Here is a 23,272-nt window from a genome sequence, read left to right on the forward strand (position 1 = left end):
AGGTTCTGCTGAAAAATGGGGAACACGGTTTTCCTTAAATAAGTTCCCTTAAAATAAAAGTGTAGCCACCAGGAGAGAGATCAAAGTAAAATACATTAGGAAGTGAAGTTGAGATCAAGTGGGGTGGAGATTGAGGGGGTACAGATCGAGGGGGTACAGATCGAGGTGGGTAGAGAACAAGGTGGGTGAATATTAAGGGGGGTATTAAGGGGGAGTTGAGATCAAGAGGGGTCCAGATCAAGGGGGGATGAGATCAATGCGGGATAAGATCAAGCTGGGTGTAGATGAAGGAGGGTGGAGATTCATGGGTAGAGATCAAGGGTGGAGTAGATCAAGTGGGGTGGAGATCAAGAGAGTGGAGATCAAGGGTAGTGGAGATCAAGGGGATGGAGATCAAGTGTGTAGCGATCAAGTGTTGTGGAGATCAAGGGTGGTGAAGATCAAGGGGGTGGAGATCAAGGGGGGTGGAGATCTAGGGTGGAGGAAATCAAGAGGGTGGAGATAAAAGGGGGGTCAAGATGAAAAGGGTGGAGATCAAGGGTGGTGGAAATTGAGGAGGTGAAGATCAAGGAGGGGTCAAGATCAAGGAGGGTCGAGATCAAGGAGGTGGAGATCAAGTGGGTGGAGATCATGGGTCATGAAAATCAAGGGAGTGGAGATAAAGGGGGGTCAAGATCAAGGGGGTGGAGATCAAGGGTGGTGGAGAACAAGGGTCATGGAGATCAAGGGGGGTCAATATCTGTAGCTTTTCATAAAATAATACTATCCCAGGAGGAGTGAGCCAGGTTCCAACAAGGAATGTGAGATCATCACTAATAACTCCATGTTAGCTGGTGCTTACTGAAGAGGCATCTGGTGGATGCCAGGCACCACACTGGTCCTCTCTCAGTGTGACAGCTCATGGTTGCCATGTCCTGCAGTTAGGGAGCACTGCCCTACGGGACAGATGAGAAAAGCGAGCCCGAGAGAGGAAGGGTCATCAGAGCCACGGGGCTGGCACAGACTGAGTTACCCCAGTCACACTGCCTACCAGGCCTGGAGGAGCAGGGAGGGGCCCACCACTTTCCTCTGCCTATGCCACCCCGTCCTCCGTCCTAACCAGTGCCTCTGGCCTCAGGTCTTGATTAAACCCCAGCTTCTCTGTCCCGTCCGAGTGTCACCAAGCACAGTCTACAGGACTTCCTGCACGAAAGGCACCTGGGGATTAGTGGGTCCCTGCCCTTGAATCGCCCCCACCCAAGGGGATGCGGGACCCCCCACACTAATACCCTCCCTGCCTTTCCTCACAGACACTGAAGGAGTGGGTGGCCGTTGAGAGCGATTCTGTCCAACCCATGCCTCATTTCAGACAAGAGCTTGTCCGGATGATGTCCATGGCTGCTGACATGCTCCGGGGTCTGGGAGCCAGCGTGCATTCCATGGACTTGGGCTCTCAGCAGGTGCCCATGGGCAGGCTGCCTCCTGTTAAGGAACCACTTCTGTGGCCATCAGTCATGCCTTCTTTGGCAAGAGAGGGGCTTACCCTGCTCCTCACCCCAACCTCCCAGAGTGCCAATTCCCAGAAAGGATGAGGCACCCCCCCACTGAGACTGTTACTGACTCAGAGCAGGCCTGAGTGGGGTGGGGGTGGGGGTTAGAAGCAAAGGGAGGAGGTGAGAGAAGAAGGTAACACTGCATGGAAAGGCCCGCCCCTGCACTTGAGGCTCACATCTCAACTCAGTTGTCCTTTCCCTTAAATTCATATGCAACTTTCTTCAAGGGTCATAGGTAGAACTGCATTCTTTCCTCAGAATCATTACTTAAAACTGCCATTACAACCCTGATGGTGACCCTAAGCCAATGCCACTCATTCCCAATGACAACCCTATGCCACCCATCTCCAATGGCAACCCAAAGCCCAAAGTTACCAACCCCAATGGCAATCCTAAGGCCCAATGACATCCAATCCCAGTGGCAATCCTAAATCTAAGCATCCAAGGCCACCTGCTCAGCATGAAGAACTTCAGAATGACCCATGTTTTCCAGGATTCTACTTTAAGCCAGTTGAGTTCTAAGTTCTTATTGAAGAATGCATCCTACTGACTATACAATTTGTCAATGTGTACCTAAGGAAGTACTTTGCTTTTAATTATGTTTCATATCTTTATTAAAAGTATCCAATGGTACCCATTTTAGAGATGGAGAAAGCAATGCTCAGAAAAATGACATAGGCTCTTCAGGGACCCAGGGATAGAATGGAGAGATTCCTAACATCATGTTCTGAGCTTTCTGGAAGAACCACATAGAGATGTTTAAACCATGTGATCCATTACCCTTCTGCAGCTGCCTGATGGACAGAGTCTTCCCATACCTCCTGTCATCCTGGCTGAACTGGGGAATGATCCGAAGAAACCCACCGTGTGCTTCTATGGGCACCTGAATGTGCAGCCTGCTCAGCAGGGCGAGGGGTGGTTCATGGACCCCTACACGCTGACAGAGGTGGACGGTCAGCAGCATGCTTATTCCTCAGCACCGTGCTCATCTGTGGATAGGGCTTGCTCACAAGGGTCAAGAATTGAAAATGTGACTCTGTCCCCAGGCTCCTGGTCTTTCAGTGTCATTAAGAGTGAAGGAAGGGGTTGGGGACGTAGCTCAGTGGGAGGGTGCTTGCCTAACACAAGGAGGTCCTGGGTTCCATCCCCAGCCTCCCAACAGCAACTACTAACTAAAGGGTGAACAGAGGCCTGGGGCATAGCTCAGCTTGCGCAAGTTGCTGGGAAGACTGCTGTCAGAGTCATCTGGTTGGCTCCTTGGGGCTGGTTTTCTTTCATTTAAGAAAGAAACTAAGAAGCTCTGTGCCCTGCATGGGGGCTCTTGGGGCCTGAGTAAAATTGTTGTCTAGGTGACAACTTTCCTTTTATTTTTTGGTACCAGTGCTCAACCACCAAGCCACACCCCAGCCCTTTTAAAATTTTTCACTTTGAGACAGTGTCTCGCTAAGTTGCTTAGGACCTCACAAGCTGCCGAGACTGGCTCTGAGCTTGTGATCCTTCTGCCTCAGCCTCCTGAGCTGCTGGGTCTACAGGCTGCACACCGAGCTTACCTTTCCTTTTTTAAAATTTGATTGTTTCCTTTTATTAGGGCACTATAGTTATGCCTAGTAGCTGAGTTCAGCTTGACAAAATCATACTTGCCTGGAATTTAATTTACTCCATTTCAGTTCCCTGTGCCCCACTTCCCGCCCTTTCTGTCTCCCCATTTTCTCCTTCCTCTACTTTACTGGTCTTCGCTTCACTCATTTACTTATTTATTTTTTATTGCTGCGTTATAGATATGCATGCAGTGGAATTCCCTGTGGTGAAACTGCACGCAGCACACAGTGTGATTCCGTCAGGTTCTCTCTGCGTTCCTCCCCTTTCCCATTCCGCCTCCCTCCATCTCCTTCTGCTCCACCATCTTCCCTTTGTCTTTTTGATGTCCAGCTCCCCTCTTCCCCCTTATTTTGCTCTAGTTCCTGCACAGGAGGGAGACACTTGACCCTCTGAGTCCGGCTTATTTCACTTAGCATGACGATCTCCAGTTGCAGGCGTCCTGTGACCTGCGAATGCCCTAATTACACTCTTCCTTATGCCTGAGTAAAACTTCATTCGCACCCTCTCCTTTTTAAAAATACCAAATATAATTTGTATTTTATGAAGAAAAGAAGAAAGGCTGATAGAGATGCACAGACCGTTTTCATTCTTCCCTCAACTGTAAAACTCTGGAGCACGCAGCTCCACACGGGCCTTCTGCAGCCACCCTGGGTCCCCTTAACAAACATGGTGGAACTGCTGGTTACTGCTGAGGCCAGTGGAATCCATTTATTTAAAATCAGCTTATTTCGTCTGACTAGCTGTTGCCATATGGTACATAAGAAATCACACTTGTCAATTTCAGAGAAGATGTGTGCCTGGAATATTAGAAAGTGTGGTTAAAGTATTGCCCATGAAATCACATGGGTTTTCAACTCTCTTAACTTGGCAGAGGTATCAATGCATTTTTAAAAATTTTCTCCTATTTTTAAAGGGAAGCTGTATGGACGAGGATCAACAGACAACACAGGCCCTGTCCTGGCTTGGATTCATGCCGTGAGCGCCTTCAGAGCCCTAGAGCAAGTAGGTGGCCAGCTGCAAGTTGGGGGATGCCACGCTGAGTCGCCCTCCGGGGACAGTGAACTTGTGTGTGACTCACTTCCCGCGTCTTGGGAGGTGCATGCTCCCTTACGCCTGGCTAACAGATGGGAGGAGGAAGGCTTGAGAACTTAGGGACCTTGCTCAAGCAAGCAGCCGGTGGCAGCGATGTGCCCTGAGCGTGGTTCCAGCCTGTGCCCTCAAACACCTTGAAAACAAAACAGCAGGAAACTTGATGAGCCTGGGACCACGTCACTGCCTGCTGCAAGTTGTCTTCTAAACTCGTTGTCTTTTTAAAAACATCTTCTTTTCCTTCGTATCATAGGGCGTGATTTTGTTCATAGGGGTGTACATGTATTTTTTAAAATGCATTACCGATTTTATAAGTGATTTAGGCAGAAATCTCTGCCGCCTGACATTCTGTCTGAGTCCTTAGGCCTTTTCCCCTAACAGCCCGGATTGGGGTTATGGAGGGAAAGCCAGGAGCAGCTTTGGGGGGGTGAGCCCACTCTTTCTGGCCACTAGAGGACATCACTGGTGGGTCTAGGTTTGTGTCTTTTTTCGGGAGCGGGGAGTACTAGGGATTGAACCCAGGATCACTTAACCACCAAGCCAAATCCCCAGACCTTTTTAAATATTTTGTTTAGAGACAGTGTTTTGTGAGTTACTTAGGGCCTTGCTAAGTTGCTGAGGCTGGCTTTGAACTCATGATCCTCCTGCCTCAGCCTCCCAAACCGCTGGGATTACAGGCATGTGCCACCGTGCCCAGCTAGGTTTGAGTCTTTAACTGTCTCATGCCGTGTTCTCACAAGGATGGTTTTGTCTTCAACCAGTCTTTCCTCCTAAGGAATGTGCTTAGACTCTCACTGAGATCAAATCCAGCTGTGTGGCCGTGGGCAGGTGACTTAATCTCTCTAGGCCCTGAACTCCATTCTGTAGAAATGAGTCACTGATTTGGACTGTCCTTTCGCTGCCACTCCCACTGCACGTGGACGTGGCCTGTCTGGATGGTACAAGCTGAGGCCGGGAGACGGGCCCTCCTCACTCCCCAGGGAGTGGGCACCTGCTGGTCAGGCTCTCTCCACTGTTCCAGGCCAGGAATGGTGTGGGAAAGGGCGGACACTCACTCACCCCAGCTCCCAAGACTCCTCCCCAAGGAAAACCAGCTGCTAGCTGCTCCCTGGACTTTACAGTAAGGGGACACTGAGCTCCAGGCATGGCAAGCGTCCTAGGGCTGAAGGGCAGGCTCCAACCTCCCGCGGACTCGTGCCTCACTCCTAGTTCACACAGGAGCCCTGGGACAAGCTGAGATGGCCTCCACATTCCAGGAAGCTCCCCGGGGCTCTCTGGACCAGTTTCTCTTCTGCCCACACCCAGCTTACTGGGTGCCCATTACTGAATGTTCCTTGATGTGCAGTTTTGGACAGGAAGTCTGATGCCAGCAATTTTTAAATGATGGGATTGACACTTTACACAAAGACTCAGAAGTAGCTGATGTAGATGTTGTTCAGTGTGATATGATCACAACAAGGAGGCCTTTGCTGGCTTCATGGGGGGTAGAAGCTGTGAGGAACTAGATTTGATCCCATGGAGCGTTCATTATGGTGCAGAAGGATTTTAGGGTTTTGCGCTAACCTTAAAAATCTACAGCCTTTCTGCCTTTCCCTCCTCTTACATTCTTGGGTAATTGCATCAAGCGCATTCAACAATAAATATTTCAGAGGATAAGGGGGCCCATTTGTTGGGATGATGAGCAAAAAGAGAAAATGGCTCCATTAACAGAGCTGACCCTGCCCATCTTTCCCACGCCGGACGGGAATGGGTGCACCTTCTGAGGGAGAGGACGTTGGCCTTCAGTCTTGTTGGTCCATCTCGCCTACGCGGGACAGCTGGGAGGAGGCTCAGTCGCGGGCACTGAACCACAGGGCGAACATGATCGTGAGGGACCACCGACTCTGCCCAGGACCCCCGGCAGAAAGCTCCACTCGCACCTCTCCTGAACGGTGCCCACCAGAGCAGACGCCAGGGCTTCTGTCCCAGGAGTTTGCTTCCTCCTGAGATGTAGGCCTTGAGAAGGGAGGTGACCCCTCAACACCTGTAGCTCTCTGAGAGAGATGAGCTCAGCACTTAGAACACGTCTCTGCGGGTCCTGCTGATCACTGCAAAGCTGTCTTCCTGTCCATCGTGCCTGCTTAACTGAACAGTCCTGAACATGGAACATGGCCTGACTTCTTCCACCCCTCTTCCTCACTCACCTGCCTTCCTTCCTTTCATATTCATAGCCAATGCTTATTTTAAGACCCCCACGTAAAGGTAAAAATCTGCTTTGATTTTTAAATCTCAACTCTGAAAATTACATACCTACAACAAAACATAGGGGAGAGTCACTACCCGTGGAAGTCTGCTACTCTCTCCAAGCCTCATGTCCCTCATTAAGGGGAACAAGAAACAGCTTTCCTGAGAAGATTAAATGAAGAAACACATGCAAAGGTCCAGTTGTGGGACCAGGCCCTTCCTGAGGGCCAATATTTTCCCTCTTCCCTCCCTCTTCCTTTTCTTCTTGCCTACCACTTACCTTACCTCACAGGGCTACATCACTAGTGGCAGAGTGGGCATTAATATTCAGATCTCATGGGTAGGAAACTGAGTCACCTGAGGAACAGAGCATACCCAATGCAGACTTGGTGACTGGGTCAGTTGTCCCACAACACTTAGTCCTCATTGATTGGGTTTATGTTTTATTAAATGTGATTTGCCAGCAAATTCTCAAGATTTCCAACCACATCTCAGCAATTGTGCTCATTAAGTGTTAATAAGGAACCTTTGAACATTTCGGAACTTGAGCTCTACTTCCTGAGATGCACAGTGAGTGATTAACACATTTAAGCAAATCATTATCCCAAAATGCCCTTATCTAGCAGGATGACTGAAGGTCACTTATCTTCTAACACACAACCTGCATTTGTTGACCCACCACGAGCCAAGCACTTACTAGGACTGATGAGCATGTTTGTGCATGCCAATCATCCACACCTAATTACTGCTCAAGTTCTGTGCTCTAGCAAAAGACCTTGATCTCTTCTCTTAATGTGGCTCTCAAAGATATGAAGCTGTAAATTATACAGAGAAAAGAGGATCAAAACTGGATGGGAAAAGAAGCATGTTGTAAAAATTTTAAAGGAGCTGTTCTATGCCCTAATATTAACTAGAGAAAAACTCAAATTCCTTTTTGCTCCAAGATCAAAGCCTTTGAATAAGTTAAAAGGCAGATTGAAATCATAGCTGAATAATAACAGATACTGGAAATAAAAATTATCCTGAGGCTTACCAATCTTTCAAAGGAAAAAAATTCTAATTTACCATATGCAGAAATGTGAGGACAGAAGAGCAATTTGTAATTGAGTAACCTTTCTTTAGAAGTTCCTTTTGGGGAGAAGGAAGAAAATGCCACACACACCCCCCCCCCAAGAGCTCAGAAAAGCCCAGTACTGCGAATGTTGCTTTTTCTCTAGAAATTTCTTCTTCAAATTTCATATTAAAGCATTAAGTTCATGGGTCATATTGGACTTCATTCACTAGGCCTTATCTTGCATTTTCCTCTGCAATCTCGAAATCTCGGTTAGACCGTCATTGCTGTAAACAGAGATGCTGGAAACGTAAATGTTCCATATGTTGAATGTGAACAACGATTCAATGTACCCTTGTCCAATACAAATGCATCCTGGAGGTTTAAACGGTGGGCAGGGCGTACAGTGGTTTCCTTCTCTGTGTGCCCAGGATCTCCCTGTGAATATCAAGCTCATCCTTGAAGGGACGGAAGAAGTTGGTTCTGTTGCCCTAGAGGAGCTTATGAAAAAAGAAAAGGACGGTTTCTTTCCCAGCATGGACTACATTGTGATTTCAGATGATCTGTGGCTCACTCGGACAAAGCCTGCACTCATTTATGGGACTGGAGGGAACTGCTACTTCATGGTGGAGGTATCGTGGGCAATGTGCACAGAGTGAGGTCTCTGGGGCTGTGGACAGTTGGGAGGAACCTGTTTTGGGATCTTGGAGAGGAAGACAGGAAGTTCTTACCTGCAACACAGACTGGGAGGGTCACAAAGGTCTTGGGGTTTGGGGGTACAGTCATGAAGTATCCAAAATTGGAGTGGATGAGGTTTATGTGCACTTTCTTTTTTATCCTGGAGAGGAGAGAAGATTCCAAGTGGTGTATGACTCACAACCCCAAAGGTCTAGGGACCATGCTTGTGGACTGTAGAGGCAGAATAGCGGGCCATAGGGAGGCCTTCCTGGCCCAAGGCTGGGAACGCTTAACATTACCATGGCATGTGTTGGCCAGGTCTGGTGGTGCTGCCATTGGGGTGTACAGTTAGGGTCCAGGTCCTCGGTGTCCTGAACAAAGAATTGAGCAAGACCCACAGAAGCTAACAGGAAAAGTACAGATTTATTGAAGGTGAAGGTGATACCGGTGTTGACCATCAAGTTTGCGTTCCATTCCCCAGTGTTGAGGATCGGACACCTGAGAAACGCTGAGGCAAGTGCAGAGAGTTTTATGGATAGGATGCGGGGGAGGGGAGCTCCCCTGCAGAGGAGGGGTGCGCTCTGGAGGTGTCAGCGTTTTACAACCTCTTGAACCATCCCCATCTTCCTGACCCATCATTCATCCCCTCACCGAGTGTCCTTTGGTCCCTGGCCTCACCATCAGGAGAGTTGGCACTTGAGTTCATTCCCTCCCCTTGCCCCCAGCCTGTTGGGATTAGTCCTTGGGATATTCAGGTCTGACGCACAAGTTTTCTTCTTTTCCCTTTTCTATTAATACAGGCAACCTGGGATCATGCACACAATTTAGAATCAGGAAATTCCTCCTGGCTAACTGATGATAATTTAGCCACTTTCGTCTATTTCCTCATATAACAATATGTAGACTAACTAATTGACATGACCTCTCTGAACCCAGGCAGTTGTGAGACTCAAATGTGAGAGCCCAGATAGAAACATGGTGCACTCTGAGTGTTTGAAAAACTATGTGTGCCCTTTGCCCCAGCAGGGACACAGGGCTGAAAAAAGCGGCCTCTGCCCTCAGGGCATTTGCTGCCAGGAGGTACAGGTGTCTCCAGAGACGAAGTGGGAGTGAAAGGGAAAATAGGGAGCAAGGAGGTCTTACACAAAGCTCTTCCAGGAAACTTGACTGAGAGAAGAAGGAAAGATGGGTCAACAGCTGGAGGGACCACAGAGCCCCGGAGAGCCCAAGGAGGCAGTGGGAAGGAGGGGCAGCAGGGGCCTGGAACAAATGTGGTATATCTATGAGACCAAAGGCCTGAGGAGATGGGAGGGAATGAGATCCTTAGCTAAGGAAGGTGTGAACCTCTTCTGCTGGGGTGGAGGTAGGTAGAGAGATGAAAGTCAGGCAACACCTTCTTTTGTTGTTGGTTTCCATTTATTTCCCCTGCTGAGTAGAAAGCGAGTGTACCTGCTGAGAAGCGATGGTCTGAAGTGGTTGCTAAGGAGATGGGGAAGTGGACCCACCAGAACAGGAAGTGTCCGCAGTGTAAGGGGTGGGGGGTCACTTGTCCCTGGACACCTCTCCACATCTGTGCTCAGTAGCTAGGGCCAGAAAAGACCCAGGAGGGTATGGTGGATCTAGGTTGGGGGTATTCCAGATGGGTGTGATGGAGAGAACAGGGAAAAGCAAATCAAGGTGTGGACCGCAGAGAGGTTGAGGTGATCAGTCGTGGCATTTAGGTTGAAGAGGGGAAGATAGACAGGAAATCAATAGGTTGGGAAATCTTGGAAGGGTCAAGGAACCTGATGAGGACCTAGATTGGGTAGTAATGTGGAAAGAGAGAAAGGGGAAAGAAATCAGGATCAGAAGGTAGGACGATAAGTAGCTTCAGGTTTCGGAAGTGAGACTGTAAACTCCAAAGTGCCTTAGTTAGTGTTACTACTTCATAAAACAAAGTCTGGAGCCAGTGACTAAATGGAAGACTCATCTGGCAGCAAATTAAAGATGGATTGGAGCTGACCAGGAGGGAAGGAACTGAAAAGATGATTTAAAAAACCAACTCATTAAAAACTGGGAGCTGATTGGGCTTGTGTCCATAGGAGAAATCAAGCTGGTAGAAAGTAATTGCAGGAGAAGATGTTGGATTCATTTCTAAATCTACTGAATCTCAGAAACCAGAAGCAGTGTGCTGAGGCACTCTCAAGTGGAATGCACTGTAAGCTGCCAAAATGTTCAGGTCTGGGCTTAGATGTAGGCCCGACTTCCAGCAAGGAACATGGAAAGGGCAGAGGCAGGAAATGATATCCGGGCGTCCTCCAGGCAGAAAGGAAGAAGCAGAGGTGGGAGGAACAACAGGAATTACTGAAAGAGACAGCAAGAGAATTGTTGTACAGGCAGGAAGGGACTAAAGAGAAGAAAGTTCCTCAGAAACCGAGAGGGGCATTTTTCAGAGAGGTGATTTGCAGTACAAGCTGAAGCCAGGAAGATAGCTGTAGAACATCAATAATTTGGCCAAGGGGAACCTGACCAATAGGATCAGGTCAGTGTAGTAGTTGGGGAATGAAATAGCCTCAGGGGATTCAGGAAAGAGAAGGGTGGCATCTCCAAGTTTCGAGACTGAGAAGCACAAGAAGTGAGGTTAGGTCTGGAGGTCACCTGGCTGAGTCCTGAGGGGCACCCCTGGGCCTTCCACCAGGAAGGACCCAAGGTGGTAAGTACATCTTTTCTCTTTTACTGTTTCCCAGGTGAAATGCAGAGATCGAGACTTTCATTCAGGAACCTTTGGTGGCATCCTCAATGAGCCAGTGGCTGACTTGGTTGCTCTTTTCGGTAATGCCGTTTCATTTCCCCTTTTAAGCATCAAAGATCAAAATCTACTCAAATTCAGTTCTGTTTGACTTTCTTGGCCTCCTGAACTGGCTCTGAAGAAGGGTGTAGTTCACAGAAATACCACTTTCTCTCCCCATGGCTGCATATTCCTTAGGCATAGAATTAAGTCCATGCTATTTCTTCTCATGGAATGAAACTCTTTACTTTTAGTGGATATTATGACACATCCAGCCATATGCAAGGCAAACAGTGCTGAAAGGCTTCCCAAACATGGGGTGGGAGAGGGTGTGGTCCCAAGCCAGCAGCACCACAAAGTCCAGAGCAGGCATGACTTTTTGACTGCAGATAAATCAACAAAATTATGACCATAGGGAAAACACGTCGCAGGTGAGGCCCTTGACACTCTCCCAGCAGCCAATTGTGCCACACCATAGACGGAGCTGTGGCAGCCCACCCTGGCACAGGAGGCCACGCATCAAGCAGATGGGTTCTGGGTGGCTGTCCCAGGTTGTGTCCCTGCTCTGCCACAGACCAGTTGCATGGCATTGGGCAAGCTACTTAAGTTGTTGAGGTTTTGGTTTTCTCATCTGCAAACGGGAATAATAATCTATCTGCCTAGTAAGTGTGTTTTGAGGGCCCTGTAAGACAATTCACAGGCACACTCATTGTGGTGGCTGGAACAGGTGTCTGCAGGCGACTACTGATTTGCCAGCTGAGAGAGCAGTTCTGACCTTCCCAAGGATTCCAGAGATGGTGCCAAACATGCCAGCACTGCTTGGCTTCATTTTCCAAGGTTGCTGTGTTCCCAACTGGCACAAGGATGCCACTGTGTTGGCTGGTGGCACTCAGCACTGACCTCTGCTCCCCATCTCCTGTGGGTAGACTGATACGTGCAAGCAGAAGGTTTTCCTCAGGAAGCCAATTTTCTCAAGCTTGACCCACTTGGTAGCTCTTCCCTGAATCAGGGCTGCTCGTGATGGATTTCCTGGAGGCTAAGGAGGTCTTGACTTCAGGACACTCCCTGTGGGATCCCCTCCACATTCTGGCCGGGACACATATCAACATTTGGTGGATACAATTTATATTCATACTTGGTGTTCTTTTTTGTAAAAGAAGCAGTTCACAAGTCTGCATAAGCTTTAGGACCCATAGGACCTCAGCTTGTCCCTCTATCATGCATGACTCTTTATGCAAATATCATCTCATGTCCTTTGGACAGAAAAATTGCCAAAAAGCATGCCCCCACTCCTTGGGCCTTGGTAGTCAGCTGGACAAGCTGTAGGGAGGTCTCCTCATTGTCTTTGGCATCATCTTCATGTGCAGAACTTCCACTGTTATTGCCCCAAATTAAATAGTGAAATTTATCTCTTTTTCTATGTATTTATCTATCTATCTACTGTCTACCTACCTGTTACCTATCTACTCTTCTATGGTCTTTTAGTTTTCGTGTAACACAACTCTCAGACTGTTTTTGCCATGTTGGACAATTTCATTCAGAGTCAACCAGCTATTCACCTTCAAAGACTTTAAATGATTTCCAGAATTTAGATGGCATGTGACCTAATATTGGGTGGGGAATGGTTAATTTTCTACTTTACCAGAACTTATTTCCTCTTCCTTGGAAACTGCATCATCAAATCTTTAGCAATACATTGTGAGTTTCCCCTCTAGCATCATGGCTGCCTGACATCTCCATACTGTCAGACCTTAGGCATGGAATTTCATTCAGTCACACAAGTGCATATGGCTCTGCTAAGGAGAAGAGAGGTCAGGATCATGAACAGAATGAAAACACATGGTTTTACTTTTGTTTTCGATACAAATCAAAGAGTTCATGACAAAGGGATTCTGGGTTGTGCCATTGATGTGGTTTTCATATGCTTTGTACAAAATCACAGGGACATAAGGCTGAGCATTAGTGTTGATCAGAGAAGCAGGAATTTTGCTTGCTGGTGTGCTGGTCTGTGATGGAGAAACTCCAACAGCACGGTGACCCCACATCCTCCCTCAGAGTCACTGCAGATCACTGCATCAAGGAAGCTGGCTGTGCATGTCCTCCCCTGCTGGCCAGCAGGTGTCCATCAGGAAGCTGGTAGTCCAGAGGAGGCCTGCCCTGTGCAAGTCTTCTGACCTCTCTATCCTCTGGGTCCTTGTCTGCACAAACCTGGTTATGTCATAATTATTAATATCAACAGACACTTGTTGAACTCCGTTGTATAAAATGCATGGTAATCTCCACTTCTGAAGTCATGTAAGTTCCCTGACTCCAGAGAGGCTTAAACTCAATGCTGAGGAGGCAGGAGATGGGGCAGGGAAGGGTGGTTCGTGCCCTAATTACCCTGTTCCCCTCGTTCTGCTCCATGTTTCCTAAAAGCCACAAGGCAGAGATCGGGGAAGCAGGGCGATTTCACGATACCTAGTATTCAATGTTATTTCAACAGTCGACACTACAAAGCACTCTGGGGTGTCAAGATTGTTTCCTGTAGGCAGTTTTCAGGGCAGCATACTCTTCCTCCCTGAGAATTTCCCCACCATGGTGGAGGTGACTACAGAGACTGCATCAATACCCAGGATCCTGACTTCAAGTGGAAAGTGAACAGGAGGAGGGGGATCAACTCTCAATGGTGCAAACACTCAATGTGAAAGAGTGAGGGCGCAGAACTAGGGAGGGCAAGTTTGTCAGGCAGAATTATTTCTGCAGAGCAGAGCATGGACATCAACCTTTTCTTGTTTTCTAATCGCCAAAGCAGAAAAGGAACCAGCAGCACTCCACAGCTCTCCCTAGTCAAATAACTCTGCACGTGAGTTAAAGGAAAAGGAAAATGAAGAAATGCTATTTCTCTTTGGTCAGGGTATGTGTGCACTAGCACTTTCCCAAACTGGTAGTTGGAAAAGGGCTGCATTGCATCCTGAGAAAATGAAATCATGATTCAAAGTGATACTTCTAACCACTTTCTGGGAATGCTGATTCTGTGCAGATCCCAGACTGAGGACATTGCCACCATCTTTACAACTGGCAAAGTTTGCAACACCAGCTACCACATCAGGGCAGCTCTTGCTGTTCATGCTCGTAAGAGGAACTTGAGCATCCTGGCTCCTGGGGGGCACTCCTGTCAAAACACCACGGTGCCTTCAGGTTATATGAAACTGTTGACCACAGAGACTGTGCCTTGGTGCCCACTCATCTGTCCATGTCCAGCTGCACAGCCATGTAGCCTCATTGGTCTCCTGGTGGCCCCTGTGTTCCCGTGTTACAGTCATTCCCTGTTACGGTTGCTCACGTGAGACAAGGCAAGAAGGTTCAGAGAAGTGATTGGGTTGTGAGAGTCTTAACCTAATCAGTGAAGCAATCACCTGATAGGGATTACCTGGGGGTAACTGAAGGCAGGTGGGGTGTGGCTGGAGGAGGCGGGGCTTTGGGTGTGGCTTTAGGGTATTATTTGTATCTGGCACGTGGAGACCTCTCTCTGCTTCTTGATCATCATGTGGGCCGCTTCCCTCTGCCACTCTCCTGCCATGAAGATGTTCAGCCTCGCCTCTAGCCTTGAGGAACGGAGCTGGCCTTCTATGAACTAAAACCTCCAAAACCGTGAGCCCAGATCACTGCTCCTCCTCTGAAGTCGTTCTGATCGGGCCTCTGAGGGCAGCGAGAAAGCCGCCTGCAGCGCTGCCCTTCAGAGCTCCCCTCCGGGCCCACGTCCGCGGGCCCTGGTCTCCCCGCCGCCGGTGGGCGGTCCATCTCGTCACTCTCACAGCTCTGTCCTTCACAGGCCACCACTGGCCGAGTCTGGAGATGAACGCCCGAGGGAAGACTCGGGGGTCGCACTGCTGGTGACGTTCTGATGGTCTTGGTGAAAATGAGAGGAGGTGGACCCTTGGTACCAGTCCAGTCCTCCAGCAGCAGCTTGTCCTCAGACTCGGGTCTGACAGGGGTGGGGATCGCTCACCAGACGCGCGTCGGGGACAGTGGCGCTCTGTGCGCAGGGCTCCCCGGTGGCCTGCAGCTCTGTCCTGCAGTGCGGCCAAGAGGAGCAGAAGCCTGGGGACGCTGTGGAGCGGCGGGGCCCGGGGGAGTCCGTGGAGATAGAACGGAATTCCTTCCCTTCGCCTTCTGCCGCCTGGACACCCGCAAGCCTCGGGCTTGGCTTCCTGAGCTGCGAAACCACCGCTGTCACCCAGCCTGACTGTAGATTTTGGCAGGCGCTCTGCGGGTTTTCCTGTGTCTACACAGAGCCAGGATCCCTGGTGCTCTGTTCACGCGGTTCCCCTGTGGTCAGAGGCGGCGCCCTGGCTGATGGAAGGGGAGGTCTTGTGTGTCTGCTCGTCCCAGCGCGACCAGTAAACAGGTATCCACGCCAGGGTGGCTGGTGGCCGGTGATGGCTTGTGATTGCAGACATGAGCTAAGAGCCTCAAACAGTGTTTCTCAGTCACGTTCCTCCCCGGGCATGATCTTACAATCACACTGAGAATATGAAACATTTATTTATGAAGTGCCTTTACTTGAATAAAAGTCCTCAGATGGATTGAGGGTGAATTCAACTGCTCTGGAGACATTTTTTGCATTATCTATATCGATTTATTTGCTGGTTGAAAATATTTTTTGGTAAGTGTTTCCTCCAAAGAGTGAGCAGTATTTACTAAATCTCAGCTTGTGCTTCTTTTATAGATATTTTATTGATGATTTTTAAAAATTCTAATTGATCCCCAAACTTTTTCATAAAGAACAGTTTAGTGTATATGCTTACTTACAATAAAGTATTTTATGGTCATGATGGAGTAGAACTCAAGGATATTATGCTTCTGATTAAAAAGAAGTATTTATTATATTATTTATGGGGGTGTAGGGAGAGAGTTGAGAAGGGATGATGGAAATCTTCAGTTTTTTATGTTTACGTGTGTATATATCTATATATACATATGTGTATGTATTTTAAAATATTTAAAATGAACACATATTACTTTTGAACTCAGGGTAAGATAGGATTTGAAAATCAACCTTGTTTATGACACAAACAGTGGAGCTGAGAACTTGAACTGAACAGGGCGAACCACATCCGATCTGATCTATCACAGACCCGTAGCTCCAGCCCTGTATTCGCAAGTGGACACTCCAGCACACTTGACTCTGGCTGAGTTCACCTGGTGACTGGCTCCTTCCTCTGACCATTACCTTTTGGGTATCATTGTTGCTTTGGTTAGGGGGATCGGGGACAGTCGCGAGACCAGCTGTCTCCAGGAGAGCCGTTGCCTGGCCCACTCATCACTTCTATCTGCTTTGCTTTCTACATGCACTTTGCAAGAAGCCTGGTGGACTCCTCAGGTCATATTCTGATCCCTGGAATCTATGACCAAGTGGCTCCTCTTATGGAGGAGGAAAGAAAACTGTATGAAGCCATTGATCTGGACCTAGAAGAATACCAGAACAATAGCCAGGTTGAGAAATTTGTTTGATACCAAGGTACAGTTACAAGTGGATGGCAAGTCTGAAAGAGGAGCGATGAGAATGACTCACATTTCCCAGTGTCCAATTAGCACGAGAGGGCACTAATCTGCACATCTGAGACCCTAGTGATGTTCCTAACAGATCTTGACTTTCACAGCTACCTTCCTGTGATCTGGACCAACCAGTACTGTTTCTGGGGTTCCGTAGGCATTGGCTTCAGACATGAACAAGGACTAACTGCACAGCCATACTTTTCCAAGCTGGTTTACTAACTTAATTCCCAAGCCAGCCTGCAACCAGGCTGCTGATATTGGGAAGAGCCCAGGTCTTCTCCAGCTCCAAGGCTTCTAACGTGCTCCTGCCAGTCCCACCCAGGGACTGATCTACAAGACAACACTGCTTCCTTCGTGCACTCGGGAAATCTGGAGATCCAGCTGTGGTAACTGGCAAATTTAATTTAGTTTTTTGTTTTGTTTATTCTCTTTTATTTTCTCCTGCTCTTCAAAATGCTTGCTAAGGTGTTTGGTAGCTATGGCTGATTCCTGGGGAAACTGCCAACAGGGAAAAATCATGCCGGAAAGAAGAGGTAGCGTTCATTGGTATGAAGTATACTTCTTCCTCCAGACTAAGTCTGGAGTGCAACAGCGGGAAAGGAGAGCGGCTCTAACTCTGAAGATTCTTCAAGGTCTTCTGAACAATGTGGCACACAGTGATCACTGCTATGACTGTGGATAGAAGTATATAATTGAATCAAATTTCTGAACAGTTCCATTTCTGCCTATTAATGACCAACTACAGAACCTGGGCAAAGAGGGGACCTTGGCAGTGGGCAGCGTTGTGAGCAAAGGGAGGCCACAGAGGAAGAGAGGCCCTGTGTCCTGAGAGAAGTCCATTTGTGTTGCTGCTGTTAGGTGCTATTCAACTCCACTGAGTGGGTCTCAGGTGTGTAGATGCTGATGGGACACACAATGTAAGTCCACTGAGTCTTCACCGGATGTTCTTGGACGCTTGTATTTTCATGTAGGAGGAAGTCCTAATGCATCTGTGGCAGTACCCATCTCTTTGTATTCATGGGATCGAGGGCACATTTGATGAGCCTGGAATTAAAACAGTTATACCTGGCCGGGTGATCAGGAAATTTTCAATTCGCCTAGTCCCTCACATGAATGTGTCTGTGGTGGAAAATCAGGTAACAAATATCCCTTGCCACTGTGCCTGGCAGCACTTTTTCTGAGTCCCACACACCACAGTGCACTGAGCAGTCCAGTAGTGACCAGTGAAGTATCATTTTTCTAACACAAAAGAGCTGAAACAAACATCAAGAAACCAGCATCAGTCTTTTTCGGTAAAAATCTCTTTACTCAATTATACACAATTATAGTAGTCCAATACATAACCATTAGGAGTTGTGGCAATGGGACATTTTTAAAAATTAGATGGGAGCCATAAAGGCAAGATTGGTTTTGCACATAGAGGGAGTCAGTAACTGCCCATGCTTGACTGGAGCCAGCAAGCTCAGGCCCACTCATTAGTTTTCTCATGATGTCTGAAATCAACAGTTCGAAAGCAGGCATGTTCATGAAAATATCATTTGGAAGGAGTTATATGTCTAAATTATCAGCCCGTCATCAAATTCCCTCCATTTAGTCTAACAGAAAGTAGAGAAACCCCAGCCTGACCCTCAGCAGCCCTTCATCCCATCTTCCTCTTCCACTGTCCAGATGGCACTCTCCGTGTCCTTTCCTCTGCCCCTTCCTCCTTGCCTGGGTGCATGGCCCCTCTCTCTACAACACCTGCACTGACCAGGGAAGGGCCTCCTGTGGCTCATTCAGAACCTGGACCACTCCCTGGACATGCCAGGGCGCATACACATTTGTTGAAGGAACGGCTGGAAGAAATGTTCCAGAGGACGGGATATTCCCTGGGAGGACTTCCACAGCAGCATGGGAAAGAGGCAAAGGAAGGAGGGATGTGGAAATGATCTCCTTCACAATTTGGCTTGGCATTGATCCCTCTTTTCAGAGAGTTCCGAGAATATTCACTAGGTTGCTAATAAATCCTCAAAAAATGACATTCCAATTGAGAAGTTGTACTTGTATCTGTTACAGTTTTCACAGAAGTTACTAGAATACCACTGTGAATCAGATGCTGTGGTACAAATGGGGTGGGGACGGGCTTGGGGCTTGCAGGGACAGGGCAGGAGGGAAAGAAGAGCGAGTGCTGCCTGGGGTGGGGCCCAGGGCCTCTCCTCCATGCCGGGGAGCCTGCCCACTGGCACTGCACCCTGTGCTCCAGTGTGTCAGGCTGGGATTTCGGCCGGCTTCGGGATGGGAGACTACTTCCCTGCTTGAGTGGAACCTGACATTCACTCATACTGTTGAAACGTCACCTTGTAGGTGAAGCAGCACCTTGCGGATGTGTTCTCCAAAAGGAACAGCGCCAACCGCATGACCATTTCCATGATACTGGGATCTCAACTGTGGACTGCAAACATCAATGACACTCAGTATGTCGCAGCAGGAAGAGCCATCAGAAGAGGTGGGGCCTTAGATGTTCTGACTTGTCAGTTTACAGTGGAACCAGGTGTCCTTCCGTGGGTGGGTGGATCAGCAGGCACTTCTGAAACTCGGGGGTTGACTCTTCTCTGAATCTAGAACATGTCTTTGAAGGCGCGCTTGTTCAGGGTGCTTGCACCAGTGTTTCCAGTGATGCAGCTGCCCTCTCCATTTCACACAGGGACATTAGCGGTCAAAGAGACGAAGTAATTTGCTGAAGGGCACACATCTCAGTGGCAAATCCAGGGTACAAATTCAAGTCTGGGGACCTGAATTTTAGGGAAAACGAGGGCCTAGAAAAACTTCAAACCCTCTTGATGCAAAGCTCATGGAAACATTGGCCAACATGTAAAAATTCGTTCAAAAACAGGTTAACCCATATGAAGGAAAGGAAATCCTTTGGGTTAGAAATGAAAGAGAAGGTACAATCTGGTGGAATGGGCTAGGGGACATGCTGCCCTGTGGGCCTCTGCTCTCCCGGGGCTGTGAGAGCCTCGGACCAGCATGAAGCAGCAGCTGAATAAACCCCACTGCGTACAGGCCATCATTCCCCTAGAGCCCTGCTCAACCCTGTGGGCAGGGGCACATGTACAGGTTTGACCATCTTTGTGTGCTTGAATGAACACAAAGTCTTCCCTGAGAATTTCTAACCACAGACCCATTCCCACATAGATTCTGCCTTTCATTTCTGCTTTGGGTGTGGTCCACTTCTTCCCAATCCCACAGCTGGACCCCCTGACTGATGCAAACACCAAACTGCCCTGGAGAGACACAGTCTCATGTGGAGCCATGAGAGATCTCCATGGAAGGGCTTCCTGGAGAGGAACTTGTTGTATAAAGTGAAAACATATGAGAAATCCAATAACAGTCCATCCAACTCCAAACCAATGATCTCACAGGACCTTGTTGCTTCTCTGGAAGGCAGTATGGTTTTGTTTGGCATTTCCTTGGTGGTGCTTATTTTAATTCTATGTTCTTCAAAGTCCTGGGCAAGACATGATGGGACAAGCAGAGAGAATTTGCCTGGGCCCTGGATGCCAGGATGGGAGGAAGAAACACCTAATCTTGTTGGTTTCTACTGCAAGAGGGACACCCTGCCAATGATAGTGAAATGGGGGGGGGGGGGTTCTGAACATGGGGATAGTTTTGGGGTGTACCCAGAAGTGAGCTGGGTAAAATTGACAAGTGTTTATATAGATCTATAGCACAAAGCTACAGGTGAGGCCTGAGGCTACACTACTAGAGAGGCAGAACTGGAATTGGAAACTCAGAGCTCTCTGTGGTCCTGGTTCTCCAATGAGGTCATCAGTTTAAGAGATGTAGCCATGAAAAATCAGAGGTCAAGTCCAACTCTCAGAGCCATAGTTGTCTACGTCATGATTCCTACTGCCTCAATTTAGCAGGTATTTTATTTATAAAAATTGAAAGAGAGAAGAAAAGAGGAAGAACAGTTAGGAAGGTGAGAAGGTGAGCACCCTGCCAGCTGAACAGAGATGTGTGTTTGAAATGTCAAGGTTAACGGCCGTAAAGGGCCTGACACGCTCCTGCTGGAGTGCCTGTTTTGGTCACTGTGTGGACCGGTTCTGCTAAGAAGGTATATCACTTCCTTCACACTCACACCTTGCTTTGTGATTAAGGAAGAGGTCACATGCTCTCTCTCATTTCTTTGTTTTATATTTTATGAACAGTCAATTACTGACAATTTGTCCTCTGAGCTAGAGGGTTTGAAGTCATCTCTGTCTAGAACTGAGGGTAGCAGCTGAAACTATTTTATGGGATCCCTTGAAAACTGGGAGAAACACTCTGACATGCCAGAGGGAGTTGAGGACACCTATTTGTTTGTATATATGTTACAAAAAAAACCCAAGAAAGTCCCACTTCCATAGTGTTTAGTTCATGAAGAAACCATTACAGTGGGCACATTGTCTTGTGTCTGTGTTTCAGTGTTTGGAATAGAACCAGATATGATCCGGGATGGGTCAACCATTCCAATTGCCAAAATATTCCAGGACATCATCCAAAAGAGCGTATTGATGCTTCCGCTGGGGGCTGTTGATGAAGGGGAACACTCTCAAAATGAGAAAATCAACAGGTCAGCAGGTCCCTGTGACCAGGGGTGCATGTGGGAAGGCCCATTCACCTTGTGTGACAGTGGAGAACACCTGACGTGGGGACATTCATTTTCTTAGTTTTGGAAGCTGGGAAGTCCTGGGTTAAGGTACTGGTTGATTGGGCTCCTGGTGAGGCCTCTCTTCCTGGCTCTCAGGGCACAACCTTCTTTCTGTATCCTCACGTGGTGGAATGGAGGAACAGAGGAGAGGGAAAGTGCCAAGGAGCCAGTGAGCTCAGTGTCTCTTCCTTCCTCTAAGGGCACCAGCCCTGGGGATTAAGGCTCACCCTGCTGACTGCAGTGACCTTTATCATCTTCTCTAAGGTCCCACCTCCAAATAACAGTCACACTGGGGACTGGGGCTTCAACAAGTGAATTTTGGGGGTCAAAACATTCAGTCCACAGGAAAGGGTATTTAAGTATGTTTGACACATTCATTACTGGCAGATTACACAAACCTCCTAAGTCTCCCAGACTAATAAGAAACCAGATCATGTGTTGCTCTGAGATCCAGGTCATGTCAATGATAAGAAACCAATGGACTTTTTTTTTTTTTTTTTTGATTTGGACCCAGGATGGATTCCCATTTTTCTTAATAATAATGGCATTTTGACACAGAAGTCATCAAGTGCCTTTCATTCTAGAATCTCAGAATAGTGTCCAACACTCTCATTGAATTTATATTATCTAATCTTCCTGTCTAAATGTTAGAATGCTTTTCTCTGTTTCGTCATTATAACAAAGTGTATCTTTGTTTTTCCTTTTGTTAGGTGGAACTACATAGAGGGGTCCAAGTTGTTGGTTGCCTTTTTCCTGAGATGGCTGAGTTGCATTCTCAACAGTAGAAACTTCTAGTACTACCTGACCCACTGACAGATCCCTTCCCACACTCCTTAGCAGAGATGACATCTGAACATCCAAAGAATATTGGTCCAATCAAGTATGTTTTCACTCTCGTTTGAAATGCCTTGGGACGTTTGAACCAGGAATACGATATTTTGAAGACACTGAGATGGTTTGACATCCCTACCACTTGCCTCCCTAAACTCCCAGTTGCCTTCACCTTCATTTCTCTGAGTTCTGTGCAGTAGTCCTGCAACTGGATTCAGTCTACCCTTCAAGCCTGAGTAGGACTATTCTTCAGAGAGTTAGACTCTCACCTTGCAAGGTGATGGGCATAATCCCTCCAGTTTTCTTTTAGGTCCTGAAACGCCCATGACACATAATCGTTCCATCCAGTGACTGTTAGTACTTAGATCACTGTTTCTCTGCCTGCACTTTCCTTTTATCTTATTAATAAAAATGTTGGCCTCTACCACTGACTACTGATTTCCCTGTAGGTTCATTTTTAGAGGAGTTACTAAGGCATGGTGCTGTATTAACCTCTTTCCTCCCCTTCATTTATTTTCTCCTGCTTCTTGAAAAGTTCTGAAGCTGAAATGATTAATATTCATACCCTATGCAATTTGGGATTCTGTGTGCAAAGAGGAGTTTTTCTCTTATTCTAAGCTTCTCAACCTTCACTGTGATTGATGTCACCTGATTAGCTCCTCTGCCTCATATTCTTCCCACCCTGTCAGTAAAGGTCCTCTCACTAGCTTTTGCACATGAGTATATCCACAGAGCAAACTCAACCCTGATAGAATTTCTCTCACTCCATTGGAATTTTACTCAATGACTATATCTAAATTTCTCAAAGCTTTTAATAGCATCAGTTTTAGGTAGAGAACTAATCAACCTTGACATCAGTAACGTGTTCTAAATTTAAAGCCATCAACTAATGCAACACTCATTGATCATTTTAGTTAACCGTCTTGTTTGGCTTGATTGGGTTTGATGGTGTAAACACAAAGGAATATAATTTTTTATAGTCAAGTATATGTAAATAAATCAATTCAATATTTATAAATTCATTAATTAAATCACATTAATAGTGAAGAATTTAAGGGTTTATTAAAAATGTTTTCTCTCATGATTCCAAATAAAAACAAAATATAACACATTTACTTTCAATTTTTTCCATGTCTCTGTTGGTCCTTTAAATGCAAGTTTTAAAACTAGTTGCATCACATTGAAAATGAATGAACCATGTGGTCAGTGACTCAGTTTATCCTGACCTAGTAAGAGAATTAAGATCAAACTGGGGTAATCAGCTTTTTAAGGGAAATTCATTGAAGATT

The 23,272-nt window shown here is 47.3% G+C and overlaps 1 protein-coding gene across 1 annotated transcript in view; it reads left to right on the forward strand.

The window, feature by feature from the left end:
• Positions 1-22,407, forward strand: part of CNDP1 (carnosine dipeptidase 1) — a 41,604-nt gene extending 19,197 nt beyond the window's left edge. The window contains 12 exon segments of the mRNA XM_079109146.1: positions 1,290-1,439; positions 2,323-2,485; positions 4,045-4,133; positions 7,926-8,126; positions 10,899-10,983; positions 16,284-16,428; positions 16,430-16,442; positions 17,452-17,616; positions 18,824-18,965; positions 20,927-21,074; positions 21,863-21,903; positions 21,906-22,407. Of these exon segments, the coding sequence (XP_078965272.1) occupies positions 1,290-1,439; positions 2,323-2,485; positions 4,045-4,133; positions 7,926-8,126; positions 10,899-10,983; positions 16,284-16,428; positions 16,430-16,442; positions 17,452-17,616; positions 18,824-18,965; positions 20,927-21,074; positions 21,863-21,903; positions 21,906-21,937 (1,374 nt within the window). The 3' untranslated portion in view covers positions 21,938-22,407.
• The last annotated feature ends 865 nt before the right edge of the window (positions 22,408-23,272 follow it).

Source organism: Sciurus vulgaris (genome assembly GCF_902686455.1).
Source record: "Sciurus vulgaris genome assembly, chromosome: 13".
NCBI classification, from domain to species: Eukaryota; Metazoa; Chordata; class Mammalia; order Rodentia; family Sciuridae; genus Sciurus; species Sciurus vulgaris.